At 31.8% G+C, this 20,494-nt stretch overlaps 1 protein-coding gene across 1 annotated transcript; it reads left to right on the forward strand.

Moving 5' to 3' along the window:
* The first annotated feature begins 2,433 nt into the window (after positions 1 to 2,433).
* Positions 2,434 to 16,851, forward strand: LOC134697395 (V-type proton ATPase 16 kDa proteolipid subunit c-like). Its single transcript, XM_063559656.1, has 3 exons — positions 2,434 to 2,652; positions 14,217 to 14,400; positions 14,953 to 16,851. Exons 1-3 carry the CDS (start codon positions 2,583 to 2,585, stop codon positions 15,161 to 15,163), a joined length of 465 nt encoding a protein of 154 aa, XP_063415726.1. The 5' UTR covers positions 2,434 to 2,582; the 3' UTR covers positions 15,164 to 16,851.
* Positions 16,852 to 20,494: the final 3,643 nt, after the last annotated feature.

The raw sequence follows: 20,494 nt of genomic DNA on the forward strand, positions 1-20,494 counted from the left end.
AGTGTCAGGTATATGTCTAGTGGTATTATTATTTCAATACCTTGGGGTGTACCGAATTTTACAACGGTGTGTCTGAATTAATACACTGCCCTTGGGCGCAGCCGAAATTGGTATGCATTTTCAACATCGGTGTAAAATTTAATTCCGTACACCCCTGATCTCACCATACCATGGTAACGAATTTATTTCTTATGAACAATTTCTTTACTAATTTTCATACTGGTATGCAATATGCAAAATTGACAATTGTTAATGAAAAATGTCAGAGTAAGTTTTTCAACGTAGATTTTGCTGCACATTATCAAATACTTGTTTACCTTCATTTTGGGGAAATTTGGCAATTTTAATACATGTATATTATTTTAAACTTACTTTAAAATCCAGAGTGTATAGCGTAAAAAAAAAAGATGTATCAATAACCTCCCACATTCGAAGCTATAGCACAACGTGCATTGTGACACTAAGAATTCTGTTTTCATACCGTATTAATACTCAATGATACAATGCATATATATCATCGTCATGTAACTGATCTCTAAAAAGGAAAGCAAAACGTTAAGGAGTGCATGCGTCCGACGCGTTTTTTTTCTCTAACTAAACCAGTGGCGCTCAAAAGTCGAAATTCGAAGGCCAACGATTTATAGCAACCGAAATAGTTGATAAAAGGTTAAAGATGATCGTTCAAAATTATACATTCAATTATTTTGTCTGTCGACTTTGTAAGAGATAGTAAAAAATCGTAAAGCAAAAAAAAAATTACGGGTACCCCTCTTTTCACCCGTATTCTCTTTTAGATATATCATGATAAAAAAAAAAAAAAAAAAAACTTTCAAAAATCGAACTATAATCAAAACTACACGTAAACGGTTCTTCCTCACAAAATCTTGTTAGGCACTATAAACCGTTTACGTTAAATTATTTTTTAAAAGCCTATATGATCATATTGACTTTTGATGAAAAAAACATACAGATCGGACTTATTTTGACTTTATTTACTGCAAAACTTTAGTATGGGATTAATTGTTATTAACATATTTCAATGAAATTGAAAAATGCTCTTTTTTGGTGAAGATAAACAATAGTTTTTTCCTGGCGTAGCCGTGCGTAAAATGTATTCCGGCATTTATCTTTTATAAATGATTTTTTTAATAAAACAAAACGTCTTATTGTTGGCATGACACGAGTTCTTCTCATATATGTTATGATGGTATGATAATAAACCCCTAACGATTGTGCCTGATATTCTTATGATGAAATCATAATCTTTCAGTCAGTTAATTGAAGTCCGGAGCTCCATGGCATGTTAGTTAACTGCTAGTATTCTGTTGTTATTTAAACATGTTTAACCCCGCCGCATTTTTGCGCCTGTCCCAAGTCAGGAGCCTTGTATTATTTTAATTTTAGTTTCTTGTGTACAATTTGGAAATTAGTATGGCGTTTATAATCACTGAAGGAACTAGTATATATTTGTTTAGGGGCCAGCTGAACTTACGGGACGCCTCCGGGTGCGGGAATTTCTCGCTACATTGAAGACCTGTTGGTGACCTTCTGCTGTTGTTTTTTTCTATGGTCGGGTTGTTGTCTCTTTGACACATTCCCCAATTCCATTCTCAATTTTATAATACATAGCTAAGCTGCTTTATCCAATCAAATTGTGTAAGATTCAATAACAATGACCGATCTACATCATAATAAGAAATAAGGGTGAATTGGGTAGGGAGAAAAATCATCGGACAGATATTTTAAGATCATTTTTCGCAATTACCAAGGATTTGTAACTATACAAATCTTTGCAATTACTAATAAAAAATTGTCAAACCAAAATGTTTGCTATAATTCATAAACATGTCGTTTTGTGTATTGCCGGGTAATACCTTTTGGATCTTTTACTTGTGTATTTAAGGCAATAGAAAGTTTGAGCTTCAAAAGTCTACATCATAATAATTGACTTTATACAGAAATTTCGCCCTTTTTAAAGACTAAAAGTTTCTCAATTAATAAGTGAATACAAAGTAAAATCATATTTCTTACAATGTAAAACACTGCAAAAGTTTTCATTCTGATTGAATGAGTGATTTTGTCATAAAGTAAGTTGAAATGAACAGTGGTAACCGTAAAGCAAGCATCGCATTCCCTCACAAAATGTTATCACGGCTCACTATAGAACTTTGACAATTTGATCAAATATCTAAACTATCGATTTATAAACAAAAAAATAATATCTAGAATTTAAATTTTTTACAGATTCGAATTTTGATATTTTAAAACTTTGATCAAAAACCCCAAATATCTATAATTTGTGAAAAAAATTATATCAAGTGTTACACGGACCGTTTTCTCTACGGTATCCGCGGACGTCATTGAAACACCTGTGTCGTTTCGTTTTATTCGCAGTACACCATTGGCGATCCGCTTCTACAATAAGAAATATTATACAACCCAATGAAATTAGGCGAAACATATCATGCGCTAAGTGTAATCACATGATTGAACGTCATCGCCATCTTGCAAAGAACAGAGACGAAATAGCCGGAAAAACGGGAATTATTTAAGTTTACATCTGAACGAAAACATTCAACACCATGTCATCAGAACCAATTTACACCCCTTTCTTCGGAGCCATGGGAGCAACTGCTGCAATTTCCTTTAGTGGTGAGTTTAAAGGGCTATGAATAAATTTTGACCAGTCACTGAAAAAAAATTGATTATGTCCGTCACAATGTCAGATTCACTTTCAACACGTAATAATTTTCACAAGAAGAATATAACTCCATATAAATAGTATTAGTTGAGTAGGCAGACGACTTGTGTTATTTTACTATGATGTCAGAAATTCGGTGGAATAACAAAGAAGTATGTGTAGCAGCACACTGAGACTGAGAGTGCTGTACAGTACAGCTACATGTACAGTACAGGTAGGGACTTATTTTTATGGAAGCCTTAATCCGTCTAGATGTCAGACTGGTCGGACAGTTGTCCCAGAGTAATAAACACCTGCTGTGCAATATCCAAGTGGAAGGTCGTAAATCAATCTGTACTAGCTTGATTATAATTAAATTTTACCTGTACAGATATATTTGTATTTATGGAGAATAGATAAATGTAAAATATTGTTTTGTATTCAAAGAGAAAGAATTTAAATTAAAATTAAATATAAGAATTTAAATTAAAAATTGAATATTTAGAATTAGAATTAAAATTGAATATCATGAATGTGGGATTTTTTTTTTATAATTTGAAAATGAAATAAAGACGATTTATAACAATATATTGTGTTGCCAATTATTATAATAGTTTTGTGCCAATAAACTATTTTGTATTTGCATTTGCATTTGTAAACCGTAAATATTTCATCTAATTCAAAATAAAATAATAAGCCTAATAACAACCAAGACTGTTTTCAATCGAAGTTTAAATCAAATTGTTGAGACATCAATCCCGTAAATTATACGAGTTTTCATTGATGGTTATATTATTTCCCCCTTTTAACGTCCTGTTCTTATTATTAGAAACACAATTTTAAGTATAAGGCCAACATATCGTATTTATAAAATATGTATAGGCATTGTGAATAAAGTTATTTTCCTTTTGATACAACTTTCCCCGTCGGAGCCTCTACATCAATTCACACCTGTCAATCATTTCTCGCAAGTAAAACATTTTGGTCAGACAGATCACTCGTGCTTTCTATTTTGACATATTTCCCGTTAATCTCTTTGAAAGTCAAACAATTGGTTTCTTTAAATACGATATTTGTAACGCCGTGATCATATTTCGATTCCTATTTTTTATTTAACAAAAAATTGTTGACAATCGAAATATTGCCTTCTATTTTCATGTTTCAGTCGACTCTTTTATGAAAATCGCTGGTGTTTTTATTATAAATATATTTTACGAATCGATACACGAAAATCAAAATTTAACCTTATATAGTTTATTGAATAAATGCACATTTATACCCCAATGGGGTTGAAGGTTAATCGTACTATTCATGATCAGCTGTCTTTACTTTTTCGTCGTACTTCTAGTCATTCTATAGCTCACGCAGTGCAGTCCGTAAGAATTTTTAAATCGATGTTGTCCGAAGTTTAAAGGAGTTCTCCAAAGTAGAATATTTAAATGGGAATCCGGGAAATGACTGATAAAAATAAAACAAAAAATAGTTAAAAGAAGACTAAATCTTGTTTTGATTTTACATATATGTAAATCGATTAAATTTCTATTCTGGTCAATCGATCAAGAGCCTCAAAACTAACGCACAATACTGTCAATCATTCCACATCAAATTTAATCATGAATGGATTTTCCCACGGTCGTTCAGTAAGGTCACCTGAGTTTACTGTAACGACATTTCCCGCCATATAAGAATCTCGTGCAGTGGACAAAATCGATCTTTAACATCTTTTATTAGCATTCAATAATATTGTGAGTGGAGTCAAGTTTATAAAGTTCAACCACGTGCACACGCTGTTGATCACTAATATGTGTATCATGCAATTATCTTTTCACGGCAAATTTTTCTTAACAAATTGCTGTTAAAAATATATAACATACAAGTTTCCTTTTTTACATGGATTGTGCGTAAATTAATATTACGCAATTAATTTAAGTTCGGGATTTCGGGATTAACACTTCGGGATCTGGGAATTCTTTTTTTCTCGATGTCGGGATTTTGATTTATTTAAATTCGGGACCTTGGGACTTCGTGTTTTTAAGCCCGGGATTTCTAGATCCGGACCCTATTTACCCCCTACCCCCAAATGCAGATCAATTATATAAATTTAACATAATGAACAAACACGGAAATCTTAAAATAAACTTATGTCCGGGAAGAATCAATATCTTCTTCTAGTGTTATTATTTGCGTTATATTTTATTGATACATCTCCAACTTTGAAGTTTCGGACAATAAATTGTTTACAGTAAAAAGTAAAAACTACAAAGAATCAGCAAGCTACTAAATAATATACAAGTATTGCTCACTGTAATTATTTTTTATATCTCGGAACTGACCCAACACAGACGGAATTGAATATTAAATTCATATTATAGAAATATTTTGCATGTGGCCGCGTCAAACTAACCATGGAGACAGCATTCTGCTAATGGATTTACGAGTAAAACAAAAATAACCGTAAGCTTCCAGAAATAGAATACATGTAAAAATATTTATGTTTGAAATTTTATGCAAACAAATAAGAAACAGATACACAAAAAAAAACCAAAAAAAAACAAGAAATAAACAAGAGAAACATAGAACAAAAATTATTTTGAGGAACAAATTAGAAAATAAATAGCAGTTGAAATATAAAAACCATAATTAAAAAAATAGGCTTTATTTAAACAAAGTTTTCTCCAGTACTTCACCTGTAAAAATATTTTATGTCAAAAACGATGTAATCAATAAAGTGACTGAGAGGTTAAAATTACAGGTAACCTGATTCTGAAATCAGTGAACCGTAATTCTAGCAGCACGGATTAAGGTGAAAGGACAAATATATTGCCAATCACACCTGGATTTGTTGATTAATGACCATACTACCTACCATAAAAATGTCCGATTATTGATATCCGACTAGACGGATTAAGACATCCATAAAAATAAGTCCCTACCCGTACTGTAGTGACAACATGGACAAGTCAATAAACCATGATGCTCTTTTAACTCTTCATTTATGATTTGAAAGAAAATTTATGGTAGAAAAATATTCATGTGTTATCAAAAACTTGAGAGGTTGCAGTCAATAAGGTCTCAACTTGAGCCATAATACACCTTATAGCTATTCCCGGCTGACCCTGCCGCTTGAACTTTTGACGCATACAACAATCACTTTTTCATTGTGGCGTCAGCTATTTTGTTTTATGACGTCATAATTTTACGGGAACCTGTGTGATATTCAGTAATGGCTGACAAATAGTGATAAGGTGTATGCCTAAAGAGGTTATTATCCAGTACATTCATGATCAGCACTCGCTGTTCATTTGTAGCGAAAAATAAATTGCTGTTGCTCAAGCTTATTTTGGATAGATTTTGTTTGAAGCAATTTCAGTAAAGGTCTGTTGGAAGTCTTCATGCTATTATTTTTCATTAAATCAGCCAATTTCTCCTAATTGGGCTCTTCACAGTTAGTGCAGACATATTGGATAGGGGGCTGATTTTCAAAACGGAGGTAAAGATGGTGTGAAAAATACAGGAAAACATCACTTAAACAGAGCAGTTGCTTGGAAACATGCATAGGATTTCCCATACTTTCACATCTCATTCATAAAAATCTGCTTCCTATCCAATATGACCATCAGGTGCGTAGCTGCAGTTAGGCACTATAGGCAAGTGCCTACACATAATTTTTTCACAATTTTCAGTCTGTGCCAAAAACTATTTGAAGCACTAGTTAAAAAAAATTTATTAACCTGAATTTATATGTACTGGACCAAATAAAATCGTGTGTCACCGTTGAGGATCACGAACCAGCTAGGGGGGTTTGGGGGCATGCCCCCCATGAAAATTTTGGAATATTGGATGTAAAATCCTGCATTCTGATGTTACATTTTTGTATCTGGAAGTGTATATAACTTTTCAAAAATATAGAGTTTTTTTCTCCATGTAATACAAAAAAATTCTACTTTCCAAAAAAAAACCTTCTCAAAACTGTTGACAAGAATCTAAGACATATATGTTAAATAAATGTATACATGTAGATATAAACCCCTTGACATCATATTTCGTTTTAATTTTCTCATTCAAATTTGACTTTGGAAGTTAAAGAGATCATCCTTTCTGATGCAGACCGAGAAAAGAAAAAAATCAATCAGTTAAAATTTTAATCTTCATGATTTTTATACGACCGCAAATTTTGAAAAAAATTTCGTCGTATATTGCTATCACGTTGGCGTCGTCGTCGTCGTCGTCCGAATACTTTTAGTTTTCGCACTCTAACTTTAGTAAAAGTGAATATAAATCTATGAAATTTCATCACAAGGTTTATGACCACAAAAGGAAGGTTGGTATTGATTTTGGGAGTTTTGGTCCCAACATTTTAGGAATTAGGGGCCAAAAAGGGCCCAAATAAGCATTTTCTTGGTTTTCGCACTATAACTTTAGTTTAAGTTAATAGAAATCTATGAAATTTTGACACAAGGTTTATGACCACAAAAGAAAGGTTGGGATTGATTTTGGGAGTTTTGGTTTCAACAGTGTAGGAATTAGGGGCCAAAAAAGGGCCCAAATAAGCATTATTCTTGGTTTTCGCACAATAACTTTAGTTTAAGTAAAGAGAAAATAATGAAATTTAAACACAATGTTTATGACCACAAAAGGAAGGTTGGTATTGATTTTGGGAGTTTAGGTCCCAACAGTTTAGGAATTAGGGGCCAAAAAGGGACCCAAATAAACATTTTCTTGGTTTTCGCACCATAACTTTAGTATAAGTAAATAGAAATCTATGAAATTTAAACACAAGGTTTATGACCATAAAAGGAAGGTTGGTAATGATTTTGGGAGTTTTGGTCCCAACAGTTTAGGAATAAGGGGCCCAAAGGGTCCAAAATTAAACTTTGTTTGATTTCATCAAAAATTGAATAATTGGGGTTCTTTGATATGCCGAATCTAACTGTGTATGTAGATTCTTAACTTTTGGTCCCGTTTTCAAATTGGTCTACATTAAGGTCCAAAGGGTCCAAAATTAAACTTCGTTTGATTTTGACAAAAAATTAATCGGTTGGGTTCTTTGATATGCTGAATCTAAAAATGTACTTAGATTCTTGATTATCGGCCCAGTTTTCAAGTTGGTCCAAATCGGGGTCCAAAATTAAACTTTGTTTGATTTCATCAAAAATTGAATAAATGGGGTTCTTTGATATGGCAAATCTAATTGTGTATGTAGATTCCTCATTTTTGGTCTTGTTTTCAAATTAATCTACATTAAAGTCCAAAGGGTCCAAAATTAAACTTAGTTTGATTTTAACAAAAATTGAAATCTTGGGGTTCTTTGATATGCTGAATCCAAACATGTACTTAGATTTTTGATTATGGGCCCAGTTTTCAAGTTGGTCCAAATCAGGATCTAAAATTATTATATTAAGTTTTGTGCAATAGCAAGTCTTTTCAATTGCACAGTATTGCGCAATGGCAAGAAATATCTTATTGCAAAATATTGTGAAATAGCAATTTTGTTTTTAATTAGAGTTATCTTTCTTTGTCCAGAATAGTAAGCAAGAAATATCTAATTGTAAGAATTTTTTTTATTTTGAGTTATCTTTCTTTGTCCAGAATCAACTTTAATCTTTGTTATATATACAATATACAATGTAAATTCACTTTTTACTACCAACTGATAAATTAAAATAATCTTTACCATTCAGTGATAACAAGCAGTTTTTTTTACATCTTAATATTTTATGATGTATTTAAATGAGTAGTAATTGTTGCAAACTCCATTCGAAATTTTAATTGAGATTAGTTTTGGAATAAGGGAAAGGGGGATGTGATTAAAAAAAATGGGTTCAATTTTCTCATTTGAAATTTCATAAATAAAAAGAAAATTTCTTCAAACATTTTTTTGAGAGGAATAATATTCAACAGCATAGTGAATTGCTCTAAGAGAAAAACAAAAATTTTAATTTCATTAGAACACATTCATTCTGTGTCAGAAACCTATGCTGTGTCAACTATTTAATCACAATCCAAATTTAGAGCTGAATCCAGCTTGAATGTTATGTCCATACTTGCCCCAACCGTTCAGGGTTCAACCTCTGCGGTCGTATAAAGCTACGCCCTGCGGAGCATCTGGTTCATATTATTTTGTAATTTGCTGAACAACTCCTGTTCAAATACAAATACAGATACAAATTTGACTACTATTCCCTGCTCCTAAGACTAACAGTAGCTACACAACATAACTAGATTCTCGTACTGGAGCCAGGGTCAGGGACGACCGTCCGTCCAACGAGTTATAAATTCTCGGACCCGTTTATTCTCGTATTTCTTTAAAGTCTCTGTAACTTGGTCGGACTTGCGAGACGGCCTTTTTGATGCGTTTCATGATCTCCCACTTTCCGACAGTAAAGGCATGTTTATCAAACGATGTTTGTGACCAAAATTATGTGTGTACAATTCCGAGAAGAAAAGAAAACTGGTTCCTCTTCTTCATAAAATTAACGGTAACCAGTCACTAAAGTCTTCCTAATAACCAATCATCTAAAATACACAAGATGTCAAGCGGGCAGTAACGAATTAATATCTTCCGACGCAAAAATGTTCAATGTTTTTTTCTATTGTGATTATATTTTATTCAGTCTATGCAACATAAATCATCCAATAATTACCAAAATTTGACATTTTCAAAACACGTGGTACTGACCGTTTAGGCCACACCAATTTAATTTCTTGTTCTACGGATTTTTGGACTCCAAAAATTGGGGCGAGCGAGCGATTTGAAAATTTTAATAAAAAAATATTTAATTTGCAAATTTTTGAGGCGAAGCTTAAAAAGTAAAGGCGAGCGATTATAATTTTTTTTTGTAAACATAAAATAGTAGGTTTTGACTATATTAAAACTTGATTTATCACTTGTACCTTGACATTTCTTTAATTTATGAAGTATTTTTTCCCTGTTCAACAAGAAATAATTGAATAATTAAACCTGGTCTGTGTATGTGTGACTGACAATGAGACAATTCTCCATCCAAGTCATTATCAGGTTCAGAACAACCCCTTATAAATGTTATGAATATCCCTTTTATGAGGGGTCAAAATATTAAAGTTATAATATATTTTTTTGTAAAAACACTGTAAGTACAAAAGGGCTTATATTTTCCCAAAGAACTATAATATTTGGTATTAAATGGTCAAAACATGTCCAAGAATTTTGTAATATTCCTGGACTTTAACCATGTTAACACATTTACTTTAACAGTTTAATATTATTCAAAATAAGTGGACCCATCCCTCTTTTAAAAAAGTTGTTTAAAATATAATGTATGGCAGATTTTACAATAAGAAGGAATTGTTGTTTTTTTGTATCCATCAAAAAAGCAATTGCTGAAACTGTGAAACAGACTGTGTAATGGAGTAATGCATTATGTTATTGAATAAAATGTGTCTTTCTGAGTAAATAAAAATAAAAATTACTCTGTGTTTGTGTTTTTTGTTAGAATTAGAGGGTTTTTAATTTCAAAATATTGGACATGGAATAGACATCATGACCTACTTTACTGACATCCAGCTTATTTGGAGTGGAATTTTGAAGTATTATTTATAAGTGGAGCCTAATAACATGGACTTATATTTTAATAAAAAGTCTTCTTTTGTGTTTCAATCATAACTTTAAGGCAGATTTTTATTGGTAAAGGCTAAAAAAGGTAATTAAATAATATTGTTGCTAACGTCACGTCTTTTCCGTCCATTGTGGTATGTCACGATCGCAATTTTCTTGTTGGTTCTCAGACAGCCCATTGAAGTTATTTTTATCCCTGGTTTTATAAATAATTGAAAATAGCAATCATATTAAATTTGGATGACGTAAGGGGGTCAAAGGACTTGAGGAATCAATATCATTGGCTGTTTTATTTTTTGCGAACGTTACTGCTCGAGGTTTCCGTCCAAATCAGTGTCACGTGAGCAACATATATTTAGATCTGTAACTCTCCTGTATAGGAGTTACGATATCGCCCTTTGCAGAAATAGATTCAGAGTCAGTTCCTTCACATGATGGGGAAGCAAAGAAGGTAAGTTGTATGTAATATCGTTACAAGAGGACCTTAAATATATTCCGTCCATCAAAAAGACGTTCGCAACAAAACGTAATGTCATGATAGTAGATGTTGCTAATGTTACTATTACGAATTGGTTTCTTGTGGATTCATTTGATATAAAGTACACCTGCAAATGACATTCTGTATATTTAGAAATTCTAAACCAGACTGTACAATTTTATTACTCCAGGCATATATTAAACATCACTGTGTGCATACATTTTAACTTTTAAAGATGTTGTTGCTCATGTGACATGTCCCAATGTCGCTAACGTTACTAATTTATGTCTCCGTCACGTTAGCAACATGAAAGTAGGAGACAGAACACAATACTGTAAAATCTGCCTTATTTCTCCTCTTTTTGAGTAAAAAATTCTAAGTTGTCAAAGGTTTTGTATAGTAGCACTGTACAAATCCTTAGTATTTCTATTTTCTTTTCTACAACAGACTGAACAGTAAACATGGTAAAATGACCCCTTCAAGGCCCTTGTCTGAGGGAGGGTTGGTCCCACCTGATAATAACAAACATAGGTCAAAGTACGGCCTTTTACACAGTGCTTTGATCAAGACCAACCAGCAAGCTATAAGGGATCACAACTTAGTATTGTACACAATCCGAACAGGAAAACCAACAATCTAAATTATATTTCCAAACGGGAAAATATCAATGAACCACATCAACAAACGATAACTGCTGAACGACAGGTCTCTGAATCAACCAGGACAGGTGCACAAACCTGCAGCGTGTATGACCGTCACCATACATTATAATTGCAGTTGAAGGCAAATCCTTCAGAAGTTCTTTGTACTTTATTTTAACAACGAACATTTTTTTATAGGGAATATAAGTTAGGGGGAAAGAAACCAACGTTTTGTTCTGTACTGGTATTTCTATTTATATCGGAGCACTCCCGCTTGGAATAAATTGGTTTCATGCTGAAACTAATATTCCCGCAGATATTTACAGTGTTGTAGGGTGCTGATAGGTTTTAAATCGTTATATAAAGGCTAGACTGTGATTTTAAAAAACAAATGTTGAGATCTTTATAAAATATTTACAAAAAACAGTGCGGGAAATGGACATGATTTCATTTCCGGATGCGGGAAGCGGGAATATAATAAAAATAAAAAAAATCTGTTTTGAAAAAAATAGGTGCGGGCCGGTCCGTCGAACAAGTAATCAAATTGGTGTGGCCTTAGCGCTTTTTTTTATTTTGAACATTCGGTTATAAGGGAGACCGTCAAAACTGGTTTACAGAATTTTTACAAGGGAGAGAGTATCATTTTATTGATATCGATTGTGTTGAGTGATACTCTGCGTCGACTTATGATAACGATTAAAAAAGTGCACACAGATCTGCACTAGACCGGTCGGCAGTGGACGTTAACTAGTCCGAGCTTATTTTAACTAGACTCGGGCTTCGGGCTACCGTTTAACGTCGCAGACTGATTTTTTTTTTATTAAACAATATAATAAACAACGTTATCTGTAGATGAACGCCAGTGAAGTTGTCAAAACTCTTTGATTATCGAATGTCAGGTGTATATATATACTAGCCTCTAGTCCTTAGTGAATGGAATATTGGATATATATAATTGAATGTTTTTATATGATTTTACCTTATATAGAAACTATAAACTAGAACTTTGGTCATTTGTTGGTACTGATCATTTCACTTCTATGAACAAAAACTTGAATGAACCAAAACTTAGACACATGATTTTTTTAATTAGTTGTTGTTAGTTTTCAACTAGTTTTCCACTGTAAGAAAAACCATACAAACAAAATAAAAAAAACTATTTTAGCTGTTGTTTCAGTTCAGATTAGTGTTACCCTACAAATAAAATAGTTATATTTTCAACTATAATAAATATTTAGATATAAAAAATTATATACCAAAATTTTAGATATTGACATGAGTTTCCAGCTTTATATAAGTGGAACTTTCCCTAATATTCCAAAACAGGAATGCATCCATTCATATATGGAGTATTGGTAAAAATGCTTGTTAGCATTGATTTGCTGACACTGGCCTCCCACAATTGATTTGTCTCCTTGGTAACTACATTTTCCCCACTGAATGAAGAGATGTATTTGGTTATTGATTGTAAGGGTAGAATCAATATTTGGAATCACCCACTAATTATTGCTGCTGTAACTGGCTTGTTCCATTTAAGTACATTCCATCAAAACCAAAATTCACTGTAAAAACAAGTCATTTATTCAATTTTCATTTGCATTTGTACATGTGATTAAAATAAAGCAATGTTTTAAAGTATTGACATTTTCTGAAAAATATTCATCATTATTTGGACAGTTATTTTGTCATTGCTAAATGTATTTTTTTTAATGAAGGCCCTGGGAGTACAAAAAATCTGATAAAAAAATATGAAAATCCAAACAGATCTCCTTTACAAAAAATTAAGCTGGAAAATAATTCTAACTGAATAAATTAAACATAGAAAACAGTAAGCATAATGATAGAAATGTGAACTGAAGACTTTGCAGTAAGGAACTAAAGATATCATCATGATCATTAATAAAATATTGTTAATCAATGACATAAAAAAATCCTGATTTGTGTCTGGTAGTGTGAAAGAATACCAGAAATAACTCTGACATTGATTTTTTTTATAATTTAATTTTAACAAATTCATTAATTCTCCAAGGTCAATCAGTTATCCATGATTGTATTTCTACATTCAAAGGTGTGCGTCAATGATCATGTTCAAGATTAACCAATACAATAGTATAGGAATGCTATTTAATTTCAGCAAACATAGGATAGACTTGTGTGTTTACAAAATAGAGTTACATTTTTGACCCCATTTATTTACTCCTCAAAATAACTCAATAACTGCCAATAATTTTAATGGTGCCTTAGTATTGAATCCTGACATTTTCCCACTAACTTTTTTTGCAAAATTTTGAGTATCTCCATAAACTGAGACTAAAGTAAAAAAAAACAATACCAAATTCTTTTGATATAAAATATTTTATTCCTCACTTCATTCAAAATGTTCCTTTATCATGTTTATTACCATAATTGTTTCAAAGTTATTGATTTTGATATACAATCAGTACATATTATCTGTTACAATCTAAACTGGCAACACCTTTTACTATATTATATAGCAAAGGGGAGGTAACAATTGGTATTCAAGGGGAGCAACCATGTCACATCACAGTGAAAACATCAAAGCAAACATACATGATTTGTACAAGAATTAAGGCATCTAGAGTGTTACTGCAACAATAACTACATGTACCTTTTCTTTGCCAGTTGTACAAGTTGTACAAGTGGTGTGGCAACAATTGCTACATTTGTATTTCCCCTTTGCCAAATTGTCAGTACATGTATCACTATTTGAATTGCCACCTGTTTGAAATATTGCTTACATTGTGACTATCCTTTTGTACTTTTAAGCCATATTTACATATGTTTAATTTTTCATCATTTCAGCACTAGGAGCTGCCTATGGAACAGCAAAATCTGGTACTGGAATTGCTGCCATGTCAGTGATGAGACCTGAGTTGATTATGAAGTCTGTCATTCCAGTTGTCATGGCTGGTATCTTGGCTATTTATGGACTGGTCGTAGCTGCTTTGATTGCTAACAGTATTGACAAAAGTTACACATTATTCAAGTGAGTATTCAGAAATATATATATCAGGAGATATCAAAGCATCAACTTATAATGTATTTCACACAAGAGAGAAACAAATCGGGGAAAATTTTGAAAATTAATATGGCAGAAATGTAAATGTGATGATTGCCAGGTTAAAAAAAAACATTTTCAATACTGATTTATGTATGATATACAAACATTTCTGAAATTATTGTACACAATGCTTATTACCACAAAACACAGATGAAGTTTGAAATTAAGGGCATCACTTTTATTGCCGTCAGTTATGCTCCTTTGTGAATGAAAGAATTGCTAATACTGTCGTTTCCATTCTCTAATTTTAGTTAACCAAATGTCATGAAATTTGTACACAATGAATACAATCACAAAATGGTCTTAGCTACCAGTACTTGAATCCTACATCTGTATGTGGAAACTAGCTCATGCATATTTAATACTTGGCCTTGCTATTGTGGTCTATAGGTCTACACATTCTCCAAGTATTTTATCTTGATATGAACATGTACCAGTATGCATTTTAAATATTATTATGTTATTATGTAATTGCAGGAGTTTCTGTCATCTTGGTGCTGGTTTAAGTGTAGGTTTGAGTGGTCTAGCTGCAGGATTTGCTATTGGTATTGTTGGTGATGCTGGAGTCAGAGGAACGGCGCAACAACCAAGATTATTTGTAGGAATGATTTTAATCCTTATTTTTGCTGAAGTACTGGGTCTTTATGGACTAATTGTAGCTCTAATTCTGGCCACACGACAAGGATAGTTATTTATTTTCTCTCTAATGTTAACTTCTAAATGTTTCACACAAAAATCTAAGGAGAAATCACATTGACAACCTCAGATTTTTGTGTTATTAATAGGTCGTTTTTGTTTGTATGTAAAGAATAAGTGGAATAAGTTGCAACGAGGTGTGAGTTGTATGAATGGAAATGTACATCGCCAAAGATAACATATGCTGGTCATCAGGGTTAAATTAGAGACAGTTTGACAAACACATACATTTACACTAGTTGCCATTTGTTTTGCCTGCTTATAATGGATTGGTTGTAAGAATCCTACTTAGCTCAAATACACACAAAACAGTACTAGATGGATTTCACAGCAATTTCTGCCGTTTTAATGACCCAATGCAAACAAATTAATTCAATGTTAGATTTAAGACAAAAAATTACTATGTGAACACATTTTTTGATTAAAATATTTCATTCCAAGATTCATCAATAAAATAAAATGTATAAATTGAACCTCATTGACTTATTATATCATTTAATGCAAGAACATTTGAAATCCATTCACTGAAACAATCTTTGTTGATGTGAAATACATCTATATAGAGTATTGACTGGATAAAGTCCAGGTTGTTTTGCTTTTCATGACACAATTTGTCCCTGAGCCTGAGGTCATCAGAAATTTTTGAATTAAAAAATGTCTCGAATATTTTTCAATAAAGTCTTATGACATTCCAAGCAATGCATTATTTTAATTAATTAGGATTTTTTTGTGCATATGTTATTGTACATGACTGTTAGAACAAGTTCATTTTAGATGTAAATATATCATGTTTTGTTCTCATTTATGACATTTTGTTAATTTCTGCAATTACAGGTAAAAATGTGATACTGATTTTTTGTGTTAAACAGGGAAAAAATTAGTAATTCTTCATTTTACTCAAAAAATGAAATGTTGCTAATTATTTCCCTTGTCTCATCTATTAAAGGAATGATCTGTTAGGAAGTCCTGTTAAATGGTTATATGCCAAAAGGGACAACAATAAGGAGTCTAAAATGATATGTCAATTAAATAAAATCATTTGCTAGTTATAGAGGTATTGAATATTACCAATGTATTCAGGTAAATGAACAAATCAAGATTAAAACATACAACTAGTAACTATTATTTGATTATTTTTATTTTGTATTATCTCTTGTCTCTTGGATATTTATTCATATAATTTATTTAAAATTGTTTTTACAGAAATTATGATTTATTAACTGTGATTAAAGGAAATTATATGTAGTGTGTGCCAGTAAAGTATTTATTGATCTGGGGGGTAAACAGTTCGTCAAGGATTAAATTTGTTCCTCTAAATTTTATGTTGAAATGTATTTTAAAGTGGAAAAATTGTCAAAACAATTGTAAAAGATCCATGTTGAACTACAAAATATCAAAAAAGCTGAATGGATTAGAAAACAAACAAAGCAGTTAATTTCATTGGAGTTTAATGAACTTTCATTCAAGAAAAACATACTCAAAAAATAAAATTTTGGAAAACCAAGGGGAAATAATCCACTTTATAAATCTTCAATTTTCTTGTCGTTTAGTACATAATAATCAGATGAATGTATTGTCAGGATAGATAGAGATATTATGTAATTACCTGTTATACCTGTTTAATAAAAACCTGTTTCTACAGGTATAAACAATGTACAATAAAATAAATCGAAATAACCATATCTGTCTTCATAGTCTTTGTTGCAGCGTTAATTCCCATATTAGATACTGTAAACCCAACTTATTTTCGCGGATACTTTATTTCACATTTTACTCTTTTTAGACCACTTTGCAGGTATTTAATTTCGTGATTTTCTAATTTACTTGATGCATTTAAATAAGGAAAGATCAAATTTTTACATATTCATGACGATTTATATTCGTATTATTTTTCTACTCGCGAAGGTCACAAAGATAAATGGCTCGGGAAAATAAGTTGGTTTACAGTATACAGATATAGTGCCACTGTGGTCAAGGTTTCCCTTCTTATACAGGCTATTTCATTTTAAGACATGCATCATAATTATGTTCTGTCACTGGACATTGTTAATATCTTGGTCAATGAAAAACTATAGTTGTACATGGAAAGAGATAAGAAGGGACAACCAAAAAATATCACCTGATCATATAAAAAAAAAGATATGGTATGATTGCCAATGATACAACTCTCAACAAGAGACCAAAATGACACAGAAATTAACAACTGCAGGTCACTGTATAGCCTTTAACCGTGAGCAAAGCTCATACCGCTCAGTCAGCTATATAAGTTGATATAGGAAGATATGGTGTGAGTGCCAATGAAACAACTCTCCATCCAAATAAAAAAAAATAAAAGTAAACCATTATAGGTCAATGTATGGCCTTCAACTCAGAGCATTGGCTAACTCCGAACAACAGCCTATAAAGGGCCCCAAAACTACTAGTGTAAAACCATTCAAACAGGAAAACCGACCGTCTAATCTTTATAAAAAACAAGAAACGAGAAACATGTATAAATTACATAAACAAATAACAACTACTGTACATCAGATTCCTGACTTAGGACAGGTGCAAACATTTTAATGGTACCAAACCTTCTCCCTTTTTCTGAAACAATAGCATAACATCACAACATTAGAAAAACACACGATAAAATATCAATTGGCAGGCTTAACTCCATCAAAAACGTAAATTAATAAATAATAAGGCCTAAAATGACATATGTAAAACAATTCAAATGATAAAATTAACAACCTTATTTATGTACAAAAATGAATAAAAAACAAATATGTAACACATCAACATTTAAATCCTATCGTGAATTCACAATTCTGCTTTTCAAAATTTGATTTGGCCAAGCCAGTGAAGAACCAACCTACAGAGGTGAGCCGGTTTGCATAAAACTATCAAGGAGGTTGACAGATTGAACACAAAGGAGTATGTTTTCGATAAGGTCCTAAAATGGCCCCCTATTTTAGCGTAAATTTCAAACTCAGATTTATCAACCAATATCACGATAAATTATAGCTAATACATTGACTAGCTAAGATATAAACAATTTTGTTGAAAATTTTATGTTTCTGTGTTTCATTATGACGTCATAAGTTGTACTCATGTTGATTTTACACGAAAAAAGCAATGAAAATGGGTAAATTTCCATAGATTACTGGACAGGAAACATAGAGCGCATTCGTCGACAACAAAGATCTTTTAATATAATGTTTGTGAAGACATTTCACATGTCTTATTTGAATCTTAAGTGTGTCGACGCCTGCGCTCTATGTTTCCTGGTCCTGTATTTGGTTGAAATCTGGCTGATTTTGTAAAATTTCACCAGAATCCCTTATTTTGACCTTTTATGGATGTAAAAATCAACGTGTTAGAATTAAACAAAATCTTTTCTGTTTAACTTTCTAACATGTCTTTAAGGCAACTTAAAACATGTATTGTCTTGTAACTATGAACTTTATAATTGGGGCCAAATATGGCCCTTACCGAACTTACTCCTTTAAGATGACTTTCGAATTAAATCAGTTCAGTATAAATCTTCATGAGGATTTGACATCAGCCTACAGTAGTGTTATGAAAGATGATCGGCACATATCTTTTCTTAAGCTTTCATCAAGTTAAGACCAATTGTTTTCAATGTTGATGAGCCCCATTTTTAATGTTGGAAGTTCTCAGTACAGTTTCCAACTGAGAAAATGAGGTCAAGGTCACATGAACCCTTGAAGACATGTTGTCATCACCAAATTTAGTTAAATTTACTGCACCTGAGCCATGCTATAGAAACCAAGGAGTGGACGTAAGTAAATAAACATAAACCAATGAACCATTAAAATCAGATTAAGTTTAATGTATTGATAGTCATCATTCTGAGAAAGTTTACTTAATGTCCACCAATAGAATGAGTGCACCTGACAACATACCACAAGTATTGTTGAACTTTTTCATTCTCTGAGGAGCCAAAAATTTCTAGGATTAAACTTTTTTCTAAACCTGATTTTGGGGTTTATAAGACTAAAAAAATAATTGGTGAAGGAAAATTCATATGGTAGTGCACTTCTTATTTTGCTATGGTTCTTCGAAAATACCCAATTTTTTATGATTTTCCAATTTTTCATCAATTTTCACCTATTTTTGGGCTATTAGTATTATCGTGAAAAAAAATCACAGTTCCACAATTAAACTTTTTTTCATACTTTCAATAAAGATGAAGTGGACCAATCTGAATAAATTTAACTCAAAAAAACTATAAGAAGATGTTAATATAAGACAGATTTATGTTTTGATGCTTTTTGAGTCAAATTTACCATGCTGTCAATATTGTAAATTTGTGATATTTCTCGGTTTTTAGAACAAAATGCATATTATTTCAACTTTTTTGTTATAAATGATTTATAAAATACATATGGAAGAAATTTTAAATGACAAACATGAGGATGTTCATGATTCTTATAAAATCATTGATTGGTCGTAAAATTTGGCAGGTGTCATTTGACCTTTACCTCATTTTCATGATTTAGTGGTCAAATTAAAGTTTTTGAGTTTCGAATTTTTTTTCTAATGTTGTATGCAATAGGTCACCTATATTTGGTGTTTCGAAATATTTTATGATCTTTATGTCAGTTGCGCAGGTGAGGTTTTATTTGAACGTGACCTGATTTTCATGATTTATTGCTCAGTTGGGTTTTTGTGTTTTGGTCTGGGTTTTTTAAATTATAAGCAATAGGTCAACTATTTGTTGTATGGAAGAATTGTTAGCTGTACATATCTGCCTGACATGGTACCTCTTACCTTGAACTCATTTTCATTGTTCATTGGTCATTTTTTAGTTTTCTGGGTTAATGTTAAGTTTATGTGACAGTTATAGCTTTATATTTAGGACTATCAACATAATATCAATGATTAGTACATAAGGTGAGACATTTCAGCCTGTGCACTCTTGTTTGTACTATTGTTGTCTGTTTTTTACTTTTTTAGTCACAGTGTTGTCTGGGTTATTTCTTTTTTAGTCATGGTGTTGTCTATTTTTGACATATAAGTTTGAATGTCTCTCTCCTACCTTTCACCACTCTTTCAAAGACTCAATCAAGAAAGCTTCTAAGACGAAACACTGGTTTAGGCAAACCAAGTATTCCTTGCAATGACTTTTTATACTATATATAGTATCCTTCTCATTAAATTAAAATGGAAGAAAACAAGAATGTGTCCATAGTACAGAGGTACAACTCGCACTATCATTCTCTGGCATTTCATGGCATTTACCAGCAAGTAAAGTTAGAAAGTTTTAACAACAGTGCATTCTGTAATTTTTTAAAGAATCTATTTTCAGTAAGATGCC

Source organism: Mytilus trossulus, chromosome 14 (genome assembly GCF_036588685.1).
Source record: "Mytilus trossulus isolate FHL-02 chromosome 14, PNRI_Mtr1.1.1.hap1, whole genome shotgun sequence".
Classification (NCBI taxonomy): Eukaryota; Metazoa; Mollusca; class Bivalvia; order Mytilida; family Mytilidae; genus Mytilus; species Mytilus trossulus.